This window comes from Paroedura picta, chromosome 12 (genome assembly GCF_049243985.1).
Source record: "Paroedura picta isolate Pp20150507F chromosome 12, Ppicta_v3.0, whole genome shotgun sequence".
Classification (NCBI taxonomy): domain Eukaryota; kingdom Metazoa; phylum Chordata; class Lepidosauria; order Squamata; family Gekkonidae; genus Paroedura; species Paroedura picta.
The window spans coordinates 20,906,384-20,924,255 of NC_135380.1; the positions used below are offsets into that span (position 1 = coordinate 20,906,384).

The 17,872-nt window shown below is 42.0% G+C and overlaps 1 protein-coding gene across 4 annotated transcripts in view; it reads right to left on the minus strand.

The window, feature by feature from the left end:
• Positions 1–17,872, minus strand: part of PPP3CC (protein phosphatase 3 catalytic subunit gamma) — a 76,485-nt gene that overhangs the window by 12,489 nt on the left and 46,124 nt on the right. For 2 of the 4 annotated variants that reach the window (XM_077305513.1, XM_077305515.1), the window contains exons 4-13: positions 15,277–15,388; positions 13,025–13,170; positions 11,744–11,883; positions 10,024–10,101; positions 9,841–9,935; positions 7,994–8,119; positions 6,987–7,064; positions 5,765–5,791; positions 4,722–4,803; positions 1,461–1,558 (exon numbers count right to left, since the gene is read on the minus strand). In XM_077305513.1, the coding sequence (XP_077161628.1) occupies positions 1,461–1,558; positions 4,722–4,803; positions 5,765–5,791; positions 6,987–7,064; positions 7,994–8,119; positions 9,841–9,935; positions 10,024–10,101; positions 11,744–11,883; positions 13,025–13,170; positions 15,277–15,388 (982 nt within the window). The remainder of the gene's footprint in view (positions 1–1,460; positions 1,559–4,721; positions 4,804–5,764; positions 5,792–6,986; positions 7,065–7,993; positions 8,120–9,840; positions 9,936–10,023; positions 10,102–11,743; positions 11,884–13,024; positions 13,171–15,276; positions 15,389–17,872) is intronic. The other 2 variants (XM_077305514.1, XM_077305517.1) reach the window with 1 other exon arrangement.

The window sequence follows — 17,872 nt, forward strand, 5'->3', positions numbered from 1 at the left end:
TGCTCATACCAGTAAGACAAGACTGACTTCTAGGGATCAAGTATCACTTGACCTCAGTGTAAAGAGCATTCCTAGGTTGCTGTGGTTTGCTTTCTTGAAGCGTCCTCCTTTCACCAGAGATGGGTGAAGGGCACACAACTTCTCGTGTCCCACAAGCTACTAGTTTAGCTGCAAATTTAAGAGGAAATGATCTGGACAGAAGCATTTCACTGTTCCTCACTGATGTCCAGATGCCCTGTTCTCCATTTTAGATGTCTTTTTTGTGCTTTTAAATGGTAAATGTATTGCCCATTTTGAATTAACAAGCTGCCTTATACTGACTCAGACTGAGTCTATCACCATCAAATTTGTCTACACTGACTGGCAGCAACCTGTACACAGGTTTTTCACATCACCTATTGCCTGATCAATTTAATTGGAAAACCTGCGATCTTCTGCATGTAGGGCGCATATTCTAACATCACTTGTGCTCATCTAGGCTCAACCGGCTTCTTCCATTCAATATAAGGTAACCTATGTCCCAAACCTGAAGAATACAAAAGAATGCTTTGCAACTAGAAACTGCTTCATAATTCAACAATTGGTATAGAATTTTAAGGGCTTATGAGGGCAACTCTGTACATTCAAAGAATGTGTGATTTTGGAAGGAAATGGTTGTGTGGGAACAGGGTGCATGAATGTAGAAATATTAGTTTCTGGGCTGCAGGATCCAATAGTGAAATGAAATAAAATGCAAGAGCAGCTTGAGCATGTTACATCTTCAACAGAGTTCCAGAGTAACTTAGCTGATAAACGTTCAGGAGAATAAATATAGAGTTCAAGTTGAAGGGTCAGCACAAATATTAATACTAAATACCTCCTCAGAAAGAGAATTTCAACCATTTCAGCTATTTCCACCTACTGAGGATTTCAATTTTAGCAGTGAGTACAGATTAATGTAGTACAAGAGAGAACAAAATAGCAGACTGATAGCATCCATGTGTGCCATTACATGGCAGGAGAAGTAAAAAAGGTAACTGATGTTAAAAGGGATGCAATATGAGGAGCTGGTACAAAGAACAGGCACCACCAGCAGATTTGTGACAATCTCTCTCCCAAGCAAAATCATCAGCTAGGATGACATTCTCCAAACATCTTGGACAAGATCCTCTCTCAAGTCCCCCTGACAAGTTTCTATTAAGAAATCTCAACTTCAGCCTGTATTCTCCATCCTTCAGTTCGTTCTCCCCTTTGAGATGAAGCCAAGAGGGCCCATGACATTATGTAGATATCTTAAGTGAAGCCTTTTTGTGTCATACACTGTGAAGGGAAGGAAAATGTGGCATGGGGAAATCTCAATTGAGTCTGCCTCCCATACCCCCGAAATCCCTTAAGGCATGTCACAGTCCCTCATCACACTCTTTGTTTTTCTATCTGAAACAAGAATATTGGAGGGAAAAGCATGGCTTTTCCGTACTCACCAGTCTGTAGAGTCTGCTTGCCCCCTGAAAGGACTCCTAGGGGAAGAGTCCCTGTAGGAGTCAGGCCTTTGAGAGTCAGCACACTCTCGCTTTCCTCTCTAAAAAAGGGAGAAAGGAATCAGTTAGTCCCAGAGAACAAACACACACATCATTTTAGGATACCTCTCCATATAACATTGCCTAGCATCTTATCCTTTTTAAACATCTTATCGGTGGCTGGAGATCAATTCTTCCATATCCCCCCCCCAGAGGTTTTGGTTAGGGGGGGTCTTTTAATTATTTTAAACTCACCACATTGCATCTTGGATTTTTGTATGGGTATTGTGTAATTTATATTGTTTTTAGGCGGATTTTATTGGGGTTTTATGTCTTGTAACCCGTCATGAGCCTTTTGGGAGTGGCAGGCTAAAAATTGAATGAATGAATGAATGAATGAATGAATGAATGAATGAATGAATGAATGAATAAATAAATAAATAATGTATACTCAAGAATCTGCTTGAACTAAAAAAACAACAACGCATGCAGCAGTTGTGTATGCAGACCTATGAGACATAAGGTACTCTCATCATGGAGTTGGGGACTGGCCGTAGCTCCTTATCAAATACGTTCTAGTTGAAACTTGGATTTGTTGTTGTGTAGGTGGAATAGTTTTTCAGCATCAGATCTGCTGAGAACTCAAAGGATGTTTTAAACAGCTATAGGTATTATTTATGCCCCTGATTATTGTAAGAGTTATTTATGGCAGAAATCTTAACACTTTGCATTTATGTAGTTCATTTCAAATGTTCGAGGCCCCCAATACAGGAGCTTGGAACCTTCCAAAATGTCTGTGGGTGTAAAGGAGAGGGAAGAGGTATGCCAATTTCCTCTTTCCATTGTAGATCTTTGGTTCTCGCCTTCAAGCTATATTGGGGGGAATCCCCATCTCTCAGGAACGGCATTTCAGGGGGTATCTGGGCTGCCAAAGGAGAGGGGAATAACCACCACTCCTCCTTTTGCCTATGCAAATTCTATGTAGGATCCAAGCCATCACCTCAATAATCTCCATAACCATACCATACGGAAGTCCAGGTTATTATTACAGTGCCAATGGGGGGTCAATACCAACAAAAAACAGTTTACCTAAGGCCACCCTGGCCCAATCAAAAGAGAGAAAGAGAGAGAGAAGCCAAGGCTCATGAATCTGAAACACCTCCCAACAACAGTACACTACACTGGAGAGAGGACTGTGCTATCAGCATCGGAGAACTGCAGATTTGGGGCTTCACTGGAGCACCAAGAACCTTACTGAGAAGATAGACACAATATCCAACAAATGGCTCTTATAACCTATCCATTAAATATTCACCAGTGTCACTAAATCAGCCTCTATACCAAAAACCATGACAAGCAGCAACTGTTACACCAGTTTCTTAAAAAAAGGGTCCAAAGGGGATCTAGGAAATTATAGGTTAGATAGCCTAACGCCTGTTCCAGGTAAATTAGTAGAAACTGTTATAAGCAGAATTAAGCATCTAAAGGAATGAAGCCTGCTTCTACAAAGGGAAGTTCTGCCTCACCAGCCTTTGGAAGTTCTTTTGATAAGCTTAAATGTATATAAGGGCAAAGCAGTAAAGACATTACATATATGGACTTCCATACATGGAGTTCAAAAGTTTTTGATTAGGTCCCTCACCAAAGACCCCTGAATAAAGTTAGCGGACACGGGATGTGAGCAGGTCCTCATAGATTAAAAGCTAGTTAAACAGAAAGCAGAGAGTAGGAAAAACAGACAGTTCTCACAATGGTGGGAAGTAACCAGTGGGATCCTATAAGAATCAGTATTGGGACCAATGGAATTGGGGAGTCAGCAGTATTGAGGCTGAGTTTGCAGATGATACCAAATTATTCAGGATGGTAAAGAACAAGGCAAATTGTGAACAGCTCCAGGAGCCTCTCTCTAAATTTAGTGGTCAGCAAAGTAGCAAATGTAAGGTGCTGCACACTGGAGCAAAAAAAAAAAAAAGCTAACTTTAAAAACATGCTGTTAAGGGTACAAACTGGTAGAGACAGAGAAGGAAAGAGATTGTGAAGTTGTAGTGGATAATTTGATGAAAATGTTGACTCGCTGTGCTGCAATAGTAAAAATGGCAAATTATATGGTGATTATTAGGAAAGGGACTGAAAATAAACAGTCAATATTGTAATATCTCTGTACAGATCTACATTCAGTCTCATTTTAGTGCTGTGTACAGTTCTAGTCCCCACATCTCAAAAAAGATACTGCACAGCTGGAAAAGGTGCAAAAGAAGGCAACCAAGATGATTAAGAAACGTCTTTGCTAGGAGGAAAGGCTAAAGATTCTGAGGCTTTTCAGTTTAGACAAACAAAAATAATTACTTCCTGTCTCAACAGGTAGTTACATTGTACATTTCACTGCTGACTGATGAAGTGAGGGTCAGTAGCAAAGACAGCTTTAAAAGAAGATTAGACATATTAATGGAAGACAAGTCCAAACATGTCTACCAGGTATGATGACCATAGGGAATCTCCCTAGCTAACCTCTGAAACTGGTGCTAGGAGGCAACATCAATAGTCGACCTTGGCCTTATTGCCCTGTTTGCTGACCCTTCCTGGGCAACTGGTTAGCTACTGTGTGAAACAGGATTCTAAGCTAGACAGACTACTGGTGTGATCCAGCAGTGCTCTTCTGTTCTGAAGTGTAGCACATCGTGATTTGATTTGAGAGGACCATCCCTTAACAACGTATGAGTACTTATACTCATTCAATAACTTTTAAAATGTTATAGCTCTGTTGATGTGATAGCTGCTTTTATGTGAGCTCACATATCCCATGCCATAGTTGCAATGGAGCTCAACTGTGAATCACGTGGGCAAGGGCTGATTGTGGGGAGCACTGCCAAGGATCAGGCACACTACATTGCACGGAGTTTGTGAGATGCTGGTTTTGAAACATGCTGTGAGATTATCTCATGGAAAAAGTGTTCCCACCACAAAGTTGAAGTGTATGAAAGGTCCATCTATTAGCAAGCTACTTGGAAGACCACAGTGAACTTTTCATGAGATATAGATGTTGGGTCAAATGGAACATGTGCAAATGTAAGACTTTTAATCACTCCTCTCTCCACATAACTTAATATGGGAATTTATTGAATAGCTGTTGATTAATGTTACTTATCTTTACTGGAACAAGTGGTTCAAGCTGACAGTAAGATGCTACTTTCCCCTCTTTCTCTACTCAAGGAATAGCAAACTTACCGAAGAACTGAGAAGACACGTGCCATCTTCCCAATGGCCCTGATCTTATTCCTGATGATTTCCTTACGGACAGTTGTGCCTCCTTAGGAAAGAAAAATCAAAAGCTTTTAAAAGGACAGGGTGGGAAATGTTTACAAGGCTCAGGCGATGCCCATATGAAGCATCTGTTTGGCTCTAGGAAAAAGAAATCAGATTACAAATTTACAGCTAAATTCCATCAGTCACAGTCATGGAAGGGAAATGATCGGAATGGAAGGGGAAGCAGGTGACAGACAGAATGACACACAGATGAGAAGTCTAAAAAGAAAAACAGAGAACCGCTAAAGGTAGTAAGACAAGTATTGATCCGAGGGGCAGACCTTTCTGCCATCCAAAAATGGGTTTGACCACGTTACACATGGGATGTAACATGAACAGCCATACAGACACAGTTTGGCAAGGCAAGAACACAGTGACAAGACCAAGTGAGGTGAATACATCAGGATGCTGGGCTGTGCTTGCAGAAGGGAGAGCAATCACACAAGCACCACCTTTGGCACAGACACAGACAAAGGAATGGCTGGAACCTTACAGCTTTGCTTTGATCCTCATTCAATACAGTGTGCTAGGGATAAGAACGCTCCCTTTTACTACACAGACCACACATGGACAGAAAAGCATGGAGGTTTTTGGAGCTCAACTGTGAACTGAACGACAAATACATCTCCTCTCAGCAGAGACTTTAAAAAATGACCCGACTACGCAATAAAAACAGGACAAGCCAAACTTGGAGATCTGACATGCACCGATGGATCAGCCATGCAGAAGGTGGCTGCATTCAAAAGTCAAAGAGGAATGTGACCCCCATCGTTCAGGTTCCTGGTGGAACACAATAGGGTTAAAAAAAAATAACCAAAACGCACCACGCTTATGTTAAAACTGAAGGGGGGAGAAGGAGGGAATGGCGGTATTGTCCAACTAGTCAGCTATTCAAAATCCACTCCAAGGGAATCTGGTGGCACAGGCAGTGAGAATTAAGCTTTTAGCAAATTCTAGCTGGGTACCTTTCGGATAGCTTGAAATGTAGTTATCTTCAGGGAGAAGAGACACCAAGTAACAAGGAGATGAAGATAGAGATAGAAGAAACAAATTTAATTTTCATGGGTGGGAAGGGAAGAATAAAAATTAAAAAAAAATGCCATGGGACAAGCGGGTTCCATCTGGACCATCACTGGTTCTCTTCGCATTTTCACTTGCCTAATTCCTATCTGAACACCAGAGCAATTCTCCTTCTGCCTCCCTGCTACATCATGTAAAGATTACACAAAGAGCATGGAGAGGGCAATCCAAAGAGTGAGCCTTAAAGCATCAATCTGCAGCAGTGCAAGGCACCAACATTTCTGCCACCAATTAACAGTGTTCAAAGCAGACAACAGTGAAAACTGCCCTAAAATAGCTGCTCCTAAAATAGCTGCCCTAAAATAGCTGTTCACAAGGAACTCTGTTACCATCCTTTGCACACTTACTGGTTTATCAAAAAATTACACACACCCAATAGCTTTTCAGGGACAGAACAATACATGGCAAACCCATGGCACTCCTGTTCAATGTTTTTATGCCCTTCACAACTGGATTTAGTCAAAACTGGTTGTGCAGCTTCTTTAAATGCCTGAAGCTGGGGAATCCAAACAACCCTTGCAACGGACAGGTACATTCGGTTGTGATTGGTGTGGGTACCTACTGGATAGCAACCTTGCTGCATACATACATCCCAAAGCCTGGAACATTTCAGAAACTGATTTCTTTGAGTATGTGTCAGATTGTGCACAGTTACTTATGCATGCATAGTAAAAAGTACAGCTTCCTATACCAGTTAAATTGATTAAACCAGGAATTGCTTACTAGCTGGTCTAGCCAATTTCAAAGCTCCAGTGATATGCATTGAGGCTTAAGGAGCAGCTACAATGACAAATTTGGAACATGAAATAAAGACTAACCTGGTCTTCCTTTTTCGCGCAGTACAGATCAATTTACCTAATCATGGGTCAAGGCTATTGTCACAGTAATGTGTGCATGTTTGGGGAGTGAAGTTGCTCTTGTTTCTCCAGAGAAATAATAACCTCTCAACAGCCAAAGACAGTGAGCTTAAATTATGAATGAAAAAAGATGGCAACAAAAGTATGCTAAAGACCAGGCTACATATCCAGTATAGAATATCAGTCTCTCTGGATTTGCCTGAATGCCCTCTGCACCCAGCCCAACCTGAAAATGAAGAAGTTTGGTTACCTTCCAATGTTTCATCTCCATCTGAAATCAGCTCATCGTCAGAGCAGATGTTGAGGATGTTAACCAGCATCTCTGTAACTGCAGGAAGCAGTGAGAAGAACAGGAAAAAGGATTAGAAAAAAAACTGAGGGGAAAAAATGTAAGTGTCTCTGTATAAATCTGTATAAATAAAGCCAGAAGGACTCAAATCCTACACACAAATAAAACTTTCAAACGAATGCTAGAACAGCCTCCTAGTTCTTATACTCAATAGAAAGGACAGGTAATTGCATATATGCATCTTTATACATATTCAACGCAACACAATACAAGCTGATTGTTCTTCTGATAGTGAAAGACAAAGTTTGATTCAAGTCAGAGATCAGCTTTGGTGGCTACTGAAGATGGTCTCTCATTAAATCCCTCTACCCTACTATACCAATAAGCACAGTTCCACAGTCCATCTGCCACCTTTACTAAATGGAGATCCACAAGCACCTGTCATTTCTAACACTGAAATTATGTCCCAAGGAAATATATATAGAAATCTAACAATAAATAATCTACATTAAATATGATTTAGATAAACTGGTTTTGTATAACAATTTAGGATGGTTAAAGGATACAAACATGACAGGAATTTACAAGTTTCTGACAAGAATGGAGAGCCAGTAAGCAAAGAGGAAGGAGAACAAAAGCAGTGAAAGTCAGCAGAAAGGAAAAGTACAAGTGTCTGGGATTTTGGAGAAGAGCACCACAGAGACATGTTTTTTTTTTCTCCTGCAACAGTAATAGGTAGCAAATTCCTGGTTTTTTTCCATCCTACAGACACAGCAGAGAATCCCTGAAGGCCAAATTTTATTTAATGTTCTTTGGCTTCAGGAGTGGATGAGCCCACAGAATTCAGAAATACTTTAGGGCAACAATATGCAGTAATATTGTCCAGGGAGTGGGGATGAATCGTTTTTTCCGAATGTATTCAGTAACTGCTTTTGTCTCCCAAACTTTTAGTGACTTCTCCCTCTTACCCTTTTCCCCTACGAAAGGCAAAGACCATGTGAAAACATCCATGAAATTTGGAAGCCAGTAAGGGTGTGGAGAACAGTTGAACTGCCTGATGTTCATGACATTGTTTTCATATTTCAGCACAGCAGCTAAAATGAAACAAAAGATAAACGTTACAAGCATGCTAACCCTGTCTCTGCTCCTCAGGTTTGTCTGGCCCTGAAAATTCAGTGCTGCCACAATGTAAAGTAGTCCTTACTATACCTATATTAGGAAAGTTGCATGCTGCCTCACCAGAGGCCTGTTCAAGGCACCTGACAAGATTCAAGGTTTTGGTATTAACCTTTAAGGCCATCCGCAGCTTGGGCACTGCTTACTTGAGGGATCGTTTGTCTCTACAGGTGTAAATCTGCTTGTGGTTCCTGGCCCCAGAGAAGTATGTCTGGCCTGGACCAGGGCCAGGGCTTTTTTGGTCCTGGCCCCAACCTGATGGAATGAGCTCCCAGAAGAGCTGAGGGCCATGACTGAACTGTTTCAGTTCTACAGGGCCTACAAAACAGAGCTCTTCTGCCAGGTCTTTGGTTGAGGCTGGGTTTCAGGAACAATTGGAGCTCCTCCTCTGGCCAACCCTATACCATTCTGCATACCTATACCCTGTGATGATTGACTGTAGTTCAGGGAGGATTGGGGATTATGCTGCCTTTTGTGAGGTTTTTATGATATTAGGGGATCTGTGATTGATTTTATTGGGTTTTTAATCTGTTTTTGTGCAACCCGCAACAAGTCCATGGAGAGTGGCAGTATATAAATCGAAGAAATAAATACATAAACAAACAAAAAAATCAATATTAAAAATCAGTCATTAAAAATAGCAGAAAACTATCACTGGTTTTTAAACAGATAAAACAGACCTAAAGGCTAAGAAGCAGACCATAAAACTGCTTTACAAATCTTAGTAAAAGCCTGAGGTAATGTGTTTTGCCCCAGCAACTAAAAGACAGTATGGTTAGATGCCACACCAGCTTTCATAGTGTGGGAATCCTAAAGGTGAGGTGCTATCACTGAAAAGATCCTACTGCTAACTGGACATCCTGAATAAAAGAAGCAAGGGTGACATCCATCTTCTCCCCAAAGAGAAACTCTCCATCTTGTAGGTAGCACAATAACTTGGCTTTTGGTCAAACACAGTTCCCAAAATATAAGCTCCACATGTAATCAATTCATATTCAATTATATACACTTAATTCTGCCAATCAAAAGGTTCTTACAATATGTACATTTCATCATGTTTCCTCATAACAACCACCTGAGCCTGAGAGATGGTGACTAGCGTACATGTCTGCCTGTTGCTCAGGAATGTCATAGTCCAAACAGAGGGTTGTGAAGATGCTGCTCAACTGGAACTAAGAGTGCTGGAATAAAGGCTGCTTCTCCTAAGGAAGCAGGGAGAAACTAAGGAAAGTCCCTTCTATTTCCCAAATCAGATCTAAAAGCATTTTTGGGGTGGAGAAGGTCAGAGAGGAAACAAGCTTTTTGCATCAGTCACCCAGGCTAGGAGAGAATTAGGGCCCAGCCAGATGAGAAAAACTGGCAAATAGAAAGGAGAGAAGAGAAAATAGAAAGGAAGAAGAGCAGATGGCCCCAGGAGATGAGCTTTATACCACCCCACGCCCACAATAGAATAAGGGTGGCTCTGCAAATCTGTTGGGGCCCAAAATCCCTGGGGGAAAAGACAGCCACATGTGTCGCTGTTTTAAGGAAGTAACATGTTATGACATGAGCAAAAGCTCAAGAAAAAAAAGCTCAAGAAAAAAGAAAGGATTATTAATAGTCCAGAACCAGCATCTAAAGTACTGAATCTAAGTCTTACCCTTGTTGTTATAGACATCTAGATAATTTGGTGCAGAAAAGATTGTGATTAGTGATGGAAAACCTGTCGTTTGACTCTTCCTGTACATTCGGTATCTGCAAAGAACAATGTAAGATAGGTAGATGATCCTTACATAATATACAACACAAAGTGGTTGAATGCATACAGTTACTGATAACCTACCCAGCATCCTGGGCTTCGTGCGCTCGGATCACAGATAACAAATTATTATTTTGCAAAAATTCACAAATCGCAGGGTAACTGAAAAAGAGTTAACACAACATTAAAGTTCTTTTCATCATCACCACTATTGAATCCCATCCTTTTGGGGGGCTCTGCATATACAAGGACACATCATGATTTACTCTCCCAGCACTATATGAGAAAGGGTAGGCTGAGGTACTGCGATTCTTATGATTGTGGGGAGCTGAACACAGTGCTCCCTGATCAAGACCCAATATTTTATTTATTTGTTGCATTTATGCACTGCACCCATGATCTATAGTCCATGGACTAGGGCAGGAGTGGCCAAACAGTGGCTCTCCAGATGCCCAAAGACCATAATTACCACGAGCTCATGCCAACAGGCCGATTCGGATGCTGCCGCACACAACCATGCACCACACTTTCTGCCCCGTTTGCGTGTGTGCACGGCAAAGCAAGATTACTATGGCCTGGAAAGAGATTTTTGTTAGCAGAAGCTGCTCAAAGACACTTGATCTCCCCTGCAATAAATGTCCTCCATTGCCTTCTTTCTATTTTCACCCTTAGTCTGCCAATATTCCCGGTATTCCTCCTCTTTCTTTCAGCTTATTTATTTATAGTCTGCCTATTCAAACTGGCAAAGCAGATTACACAGAGTATGTCAACACAAACAACAAGAAGAGACATCCAACAGACAATGCAGTAGGATGTTACTGATGTCATGTGACTCTACTTGCAGCTCTATTGGTCTCATGCTGCTGCCTCAGTGTTAAAGGTGGGACTTGAGGTCAGAAAAGCTCTAAACCAGTGGTCCCCAACCTGCGGGCCGCGGCCCGGCGCCGGGCCGCAAAGGCCATGGCACCGGGCCGCGGCTCCCTCTCCCCGCCCCGCCCCCGCAGTAAAAAACTTCCCAGGCCGCAAGCTTGCGGCCCGGGAAGCTTCTTACTGCGGGAGGCGGGGAGAGGGAATCAGGGCCGGGCCACGCCCGCTCGGCCCGATCCGCGGGCGCGGCCCGTGGGCGCGGCCTGATCCGCGGGCGCGGCCCGGGCGCGGCTCGGGTGCGGCCCGATCCGCGGGCGCGGCCCGCGGGCACGGCCCGATCTGCGGGCGTGACCCGCGCGGGCGCGGCCCGATGCCCTGCCGGTCCCCAGCCTCGGAAAGGTTGGGGACCACTGCTCTAAACCATATCACGCCACTTCCTCTCAAAAATTTTGAGACAATGGCTAGTATAAATTATGAGAACAATGACTGAGTATTACTAAGGAGTGCCAAGCATTTACAAAGTAAGCTGACATTCCAGTAGATCCATTTGATCCACCCATGGATCAAATTCCACATAAGAGTGGAATTCAAGCTACCATTTACCAACTTTCAAGTTTTAGTCTTCCCAAGTAAATTTGCTTTAACCATTCTACCATCCTGTACAAACTTCCAGGATCCTGTAAATAATTCAAGAGGCAATAAACAGCCTTTGAGGTCTTGCAATGTCTAGGAAGAAAAACCTATATGAAATTCAACAGTAACCTAAGATGTACTTTTCCGACAGAAACAGCCACAGGTCAAGCAAACGCTCACGAGATTGTTAAAAGCATTATTATACAACTGACTAGATATGGACAGGATACAACACAGCAGCTTGGACTTCACACTATTTTCGTTTTGTGAAAGTTCTTGCTTGCCCCTTTGAAACATTTCTCACCTGTAGAAATAGGAGCAACCTCGAACAGTGTTGTGGGTAAAATGTTCCAGCGTTTTCTCGTTGCCATAATCCTCTGATGGATCAGACCACAGCAGGTCACACATTGGACCGAAGGCTGGAGGCTCCTTAAACCTGTCTAACTAGAAGGCACACACACACCAAGATAATTGCATGCAAACCCCTGGGATTCTTTGTATCTTTATATTCAAAAGCTTTAAGGGACAAGCTGGAAAAGGGGCTTCGATTAATTGCTTCTCAGAATTTTCCTGCAGGAACGAAGGCACACAATCTAGAAATCTTGATCTTAAAACATTCCACATGCTACACACCACTGCTTCCATCAATATCATCACCTGAAACTCAGTAATATTCAGTTGCATTCATTGTGCTGTTGAGTTTTATACTAGTAGAATCAGTTCTTGACTGTGCTCTGTGTGTGTACACACTAACTATCCAGAAAAAAATACAATGTATTGTATGGCCATAATATAAAGCAACAGTGGTTGTCTGATAAAATAAAACAGAGAGAGATTCAACTTTGGCTATTAATGGTCCTCTGAAACTAATATTGATGGCTCTAAGGTTCTGGGAAAAGTAACAATGGCCAAAGGTTGTATGTATGGCTCTGGCTAGACACCTCCAATCTCCATTCATTTATACGATACTTCCAATAATGGATTTTTAAGAAGGGTAGCACCATCTTCCTTAAACAGTGTCACAACTGTTACAATGCTGACTTTAACAATAAGAAAACTGCAGAGTGGAAACGCACTGCATAGCGTACTAGTTCCTTAGACGGGCCTTCATAAAACTGGTACCAACATTTTGAAATTGGATTGGAATGAGACCAGCTAGGTCCACAGCTAAGGAAAGATGGACATGAAATCACATATTTCCATCCATCTGGAGAAGGTATATTGTGCATATGCAGCTACATTTCATACTGGAACTATGCAGGAAGGAAACCTTTGGTTTTGCTAACTGAAGCTTGGTTTCCTGCATGTTATGAGCACAAAATAGGTCCTTCAGAAAACTTTTTGCCTCTTTAATGCTAGTAATGGCCTAGTTTTAATTAACAAAAGCAAGTGAGGCTGAAGGGTTAAACACTCTCTTCTCTTCGTTTCCCATCCCAATCCAGATTGTGTCTGCTCATGCATACAATTTACCTTTTACCGACATGATATTTGCTACATCTTTTTTGAAAGTGAACCCACACAAAAGCTAAATTACCAGTGTTATCTATGTTAAAGGGGTGGGGGTTACAAAGGTGAGACTACTTACTTTCCTAATGTCATCTAGACACGTGATTTCTGGAGACAGTCCTCCATGTACGCACAGAAATTGCTGGTTCAAGAGGGCAGCAAGAGGAAGACAGTCAAATGTATCCATGCATGCATCATACACCCGCTCTGAGTACTTGATTCGACCTGCAGGAAGCAGAAATGAGAAAAAGGATGTGGCATCACAGACACTTACCCAGAGGGCCCAAATAACTGCACAGACATTTTTGACAAACATGGTGCAAGCACAAAAAGTTTCCAAGAAGCTGGAATCTATTTGTGGTGAAAGGCAGGTCAGAAATGTTTTATATGTTACAAAAATGAATAGAGCATCCCCCCAAAATACCCAGGTGTTGGCAAGTTTCATACATTTAATAATTTTCCACACAGACTTGCCTTGTTGAAGGACCCAGCACATCTGCTGCAGGACCCCCGTGCAGCGCAGGGGACATTAAAGTACAAAATGTGTATGTGCAGGGCACTGGTCAGACCTTTGGGGCCTCATTCATTCATTCGTTCAATTTATATACCACCCCTCATTATGATGTCTTGAGGTTGTTGCCTAGTGTGACTTGAGAGTGCATCCTTAAAAATTTACCCAATATTCCCCTGCAGCAGCAAACTGAATGGGAAAGTCATTGTTAGCGGGCAGCTTATTCTACCTACCATTCTGGCACCCTCTTACTAAAGGGTGCCTGATGAGCTACCAAGGAATAGTTTGAAAAACTGCCGCTAAGCTTCCTTGCAGAAAGCACTTACATATGGCAAGTCTCCGGAAACAGTTCTAAATTTCACAGGTCTCCTCTTGAAGCTAGATATGTATAATACATGTCGTGCTGCTTTGTCATGACTCATCTGATGTGGGTGTATGAGTATCTTTAAAATTGCTGTGAAAAGCAGCCCTTGCCAAAAGCTAAGCTAGCGGACATATGAAGAACATAAGCACTATTAAAAAGGAACAGGGAAATTGTTATTCTTTTCTTTTGCAGATCACAAGAATAAGAAAAGGGAAAGGGAAGAAACAACTAAGACTCTGAAAACAAAAAGACACTGACCAGTGTACAACCAAGGTTGGTGACCTTGCATCTTCCAAATTCTGCACTGTAATTTTATAAATGTATCACTGTTTCAGTATTAAACTTTTGAAAGAATGAAATTGGAATGTGGACTTATTTCCACAGCATTTGCGACAAGATGAGCTTCAAATTGTAGAATCTCTGGTACACATGAGGGCTATAATTTTGACTACTCCAGTCACAGGGCCAGGCCACAGCGTGGACAGAAAGAAGCCTAGGAGCAAAAAGGTACACAAGCCAAGCAGGCAATGGAAGAGTGAGAATATATCTAGGAAGTTCTCAAATAGGGGCAAGCTGGCCAACCTGCCAGCAGATTCTTCCTTCCTCCTTTTACAGGGCTACTACAAAGTGGAAGTGAGAGGGAAAGTTAAAATGGTCTCACAGATGAGCTGAGGGCTGGGGACCAATACCTGACTGTTGCAAGCATAGAGAACAGCAAGACTAAAGAGGTACAAGGCCAACATTGGATGCTTTTATGAAGAAATGAAAACTAAGAAGGGGAACAGGAGAGGTAGGGGATAGTCTTAAATGTAGAGACAACAGAATGAACTCAGTGAGCTAATGCAAAAATAATAATGAGACACAGCAACCTTACAGATTTGAAACAGACTGAAATGTGAAACAGGTCTTTCTTCTTACACTCTATCCACTCAATTTATAAGTTGGTAAATTTAAAGTTTTACACACAAAGAGGTAAGGATTCACTCAGGAACCCACATTAGAGAGGGAAGTCCTTGATTTCCTTCCAATTCTGATACCAGCTGCACAATCTAGATCTGAAAACTCTTGGCATTAATTACAGGGTGCTGGGTCTCTAAGCTGATGGGGGTGGGAGGGGCGGCTTGAAGGGAATCAGACTGTCAGGGAGACAGAAGCAGCGTGAACAGTCTCCCCCTCCAAAAAGGGATTTAAATGGCACTTCTATGCATGTTAAAGAAGAGCAAGGACATAGGATCACAGTAATATCCATACTCTTGCCTTGACAGCTATTCTTTCTCACCCATATCTCCTCTATGCAAGATGCCCCATACAACAATACACACTACAAAACCTTTAATGTCATCCACAATACAAAACAATATACAAATCAGTTCTACACTACAAGTCATAAAAGCTGTAAGCCGTGACTTCTTCGGGTAGTAAAAAGTTCCAGCTCTTCAAGATGCCCCATACTTACATTCCTGTTTAAAGGTGAAGTATTCTGTGAGGTGCCTGCACTCGTGGTTCCCTCGGAGTAGGAAAAGTGTTTTGGGATGGTTTATCTTTAAACTCCATAAATACAGAACACACTACAAGAAAGAGAAGGCAACATTCAATAAAACCTTTTGCAGGGAACTTATAATGGAAAAATAAAGTCCAACATTTTTAAAATGCACATTTTGAAGGGCAGTAAAACTTTGTTGTACAAAGCACTACAGTCATGCATGTTTTGCAGTGACGATAACCCAGCTGAATATTATAATTTGCAGAAAGTGAACACAATGTCTACAGCATAGTTATTAACAATAAAAGCAGAATAATGATACATCTATGTCAAAAACAATTTATGTAGCTGTCCTCAGCTGAATGAACAGCTCCCCAGTTTCATCCATAGCCGAGGCAAAGGCACTGTGATTTTTGTAATACACATCCTCTGTGTATTATCTTTAAGTACATGCACTGAATTATACTTAAGACCAAACTCACACTGTCTTCATCATGAGATGGAACAAACATGAGAGTTACTTCCAAAGAAAAACAAGCAGGTTGCCTGAAATTACCATAAGCACAGTGCAAAGCACTTTCACATCATGCTAAAAATCTTTTATATAAATGTTCCACCCACAGAAAGTACAGAGCTTATATTAAGAATAAGATGGCGTCTGTTCATGTCATCCGAAAAATCTACAGCTATCATGGTAACTATCTATTTAATAAAGTAAAATCTGGGAGGCCTAGGTTCAAACCCCTACTCTGTAATGGGGTGACCTTAAGCCAGTTGTATACTCTCAGCCTAACCTACCATTGCATAGGGCTGTCCTCATGAGGATAAAATTCAGAAGAGAATGATACAAGCCACCTTGGGTCCCCCAATGAGGAGAAGGGCAGGATATAAATGAAGTGAAAAAAATAAAGAAAGCAGGAGTGAGATGACAATACTTACTTCTGGTTCACTATTATACAAACAGAAAAAAGTGTTGCGCATGGGACACCCAGAGCCTCTTTAAGGATCCTCTCATCCCCTCTTCATTAAACAGAACATAAGGGCCACCCATTCTCATCTTAAAAGCTCACCATACTGAATAGAAGGGTAAACCCTATAGATTCTTCAGGAGAATGATGACAACAAAAATTGATGATACTTATTTATGGAACAGGATTTTCACTTCAACCAATTTACAAATTATTATGGTAACATATTGTTCATCTTGAAGCCATGTACTAAGCAATAGTTCCCTTGGGTTTTCAAAAATAGCAAACAGCAGTTTTCCCCTCCCTTCCCCACCTCCAATTCCAATCAGGGCTATGAAGTATGTGTGGGAATTAAAAACCTCTCTGTGTCATGATTTTCTGACTTCTGTTGCATCCCCCAAGTTGTTATTCCTTCCAATGAGGGGGTAGAGGGAGAAAATACAAGCAACTGATTGAAGAGAGAGTACGTGGACTTCAACTCTCACCCATGCACTGCAACTCCAATTGTTTAAAATCCTGAGATAGACCTGTTCATGAATCTTCCAAGGTCTTGTCTAATTAAGTAAGCTCTAAGGCAGGGGTAGTCAAACTGCGGCCCTCCAGATGTCCATGGACTACAATTCCCAGGAGCCCCTGCGAGCAAATGCTGGCAGGGGCTCCTGGGAATTGTAGTCCATGGACATCTGGAGGGCCGCAGTTTGACTACCCCTGCTCTAAGGTATAGTTCTCAGTTTTTCCTAGCCATACCACTTCAGCCTGCAAGGCTTATGAGTTGGAAGAAAAATACTTCCATCTAGAAAATTAGCAAGTCAGTAAAGAAGGGTTCTACCTTTATCCCCAATATGCTAACTTTCAAGGTAGAAGGGCATTAAGTCATATAAGGCAGAACCGGCAGTTTGAAGTAGCACAGCCCAGATACAGACTTGCTACCTTTTAAAAACAGCTGTGGAGAATTAGAGGACTAATACAATTAGAGCTATGAGGAAGGGAAAGATTCAACCTGTTCCTCTGAACTATTTTTCCAATACAAATTTCCCATCCCTTCAACTGATTCCTCCCCCATGGAAGAAACCAATCAGAAAGGGTGATTGCAAACCAATCAGAAAGGGTGAATCATCCACTCCACTCACACTTTGGATATGGGAGATCTTTTAGGGATTTACTACACTGATGCCTAGACTGGCCCTTGGAACTCATGATCAAATAAGAACCTATCAATCTTTGAACTGCTATATATTTAATAGCTAACTCTCCCCCTATGAATCAGGGCCAGGTGCAGAGTAAGGAGGTTTTTCTTCAAGCCAAGGAGAGCACCCCAGGTTTGCTGAAAAATCTAAAACCTCATTGGAAAAGGATGTTTAAAGATCCCCTTGTAAAATAATCTCTTAGAACATGTGAAGAAACGATGTTGTGGTTGCAGGGGGAAAATGGGGCTGTGCAGCCAGGAGAGCCACAGCTGCTGTTGCTGGACGGGGGAGTAGGGAGCAGGAAGCAGGCAGGCAGTTCAGAGTGTTGCCACCATGGGGGGGAGGGGGGAGGAAGGCAGGGGGCTTAGAGCACGTCTGCTGTTGATGTGGAGAGGGGGGAGAAGCAGACACTGG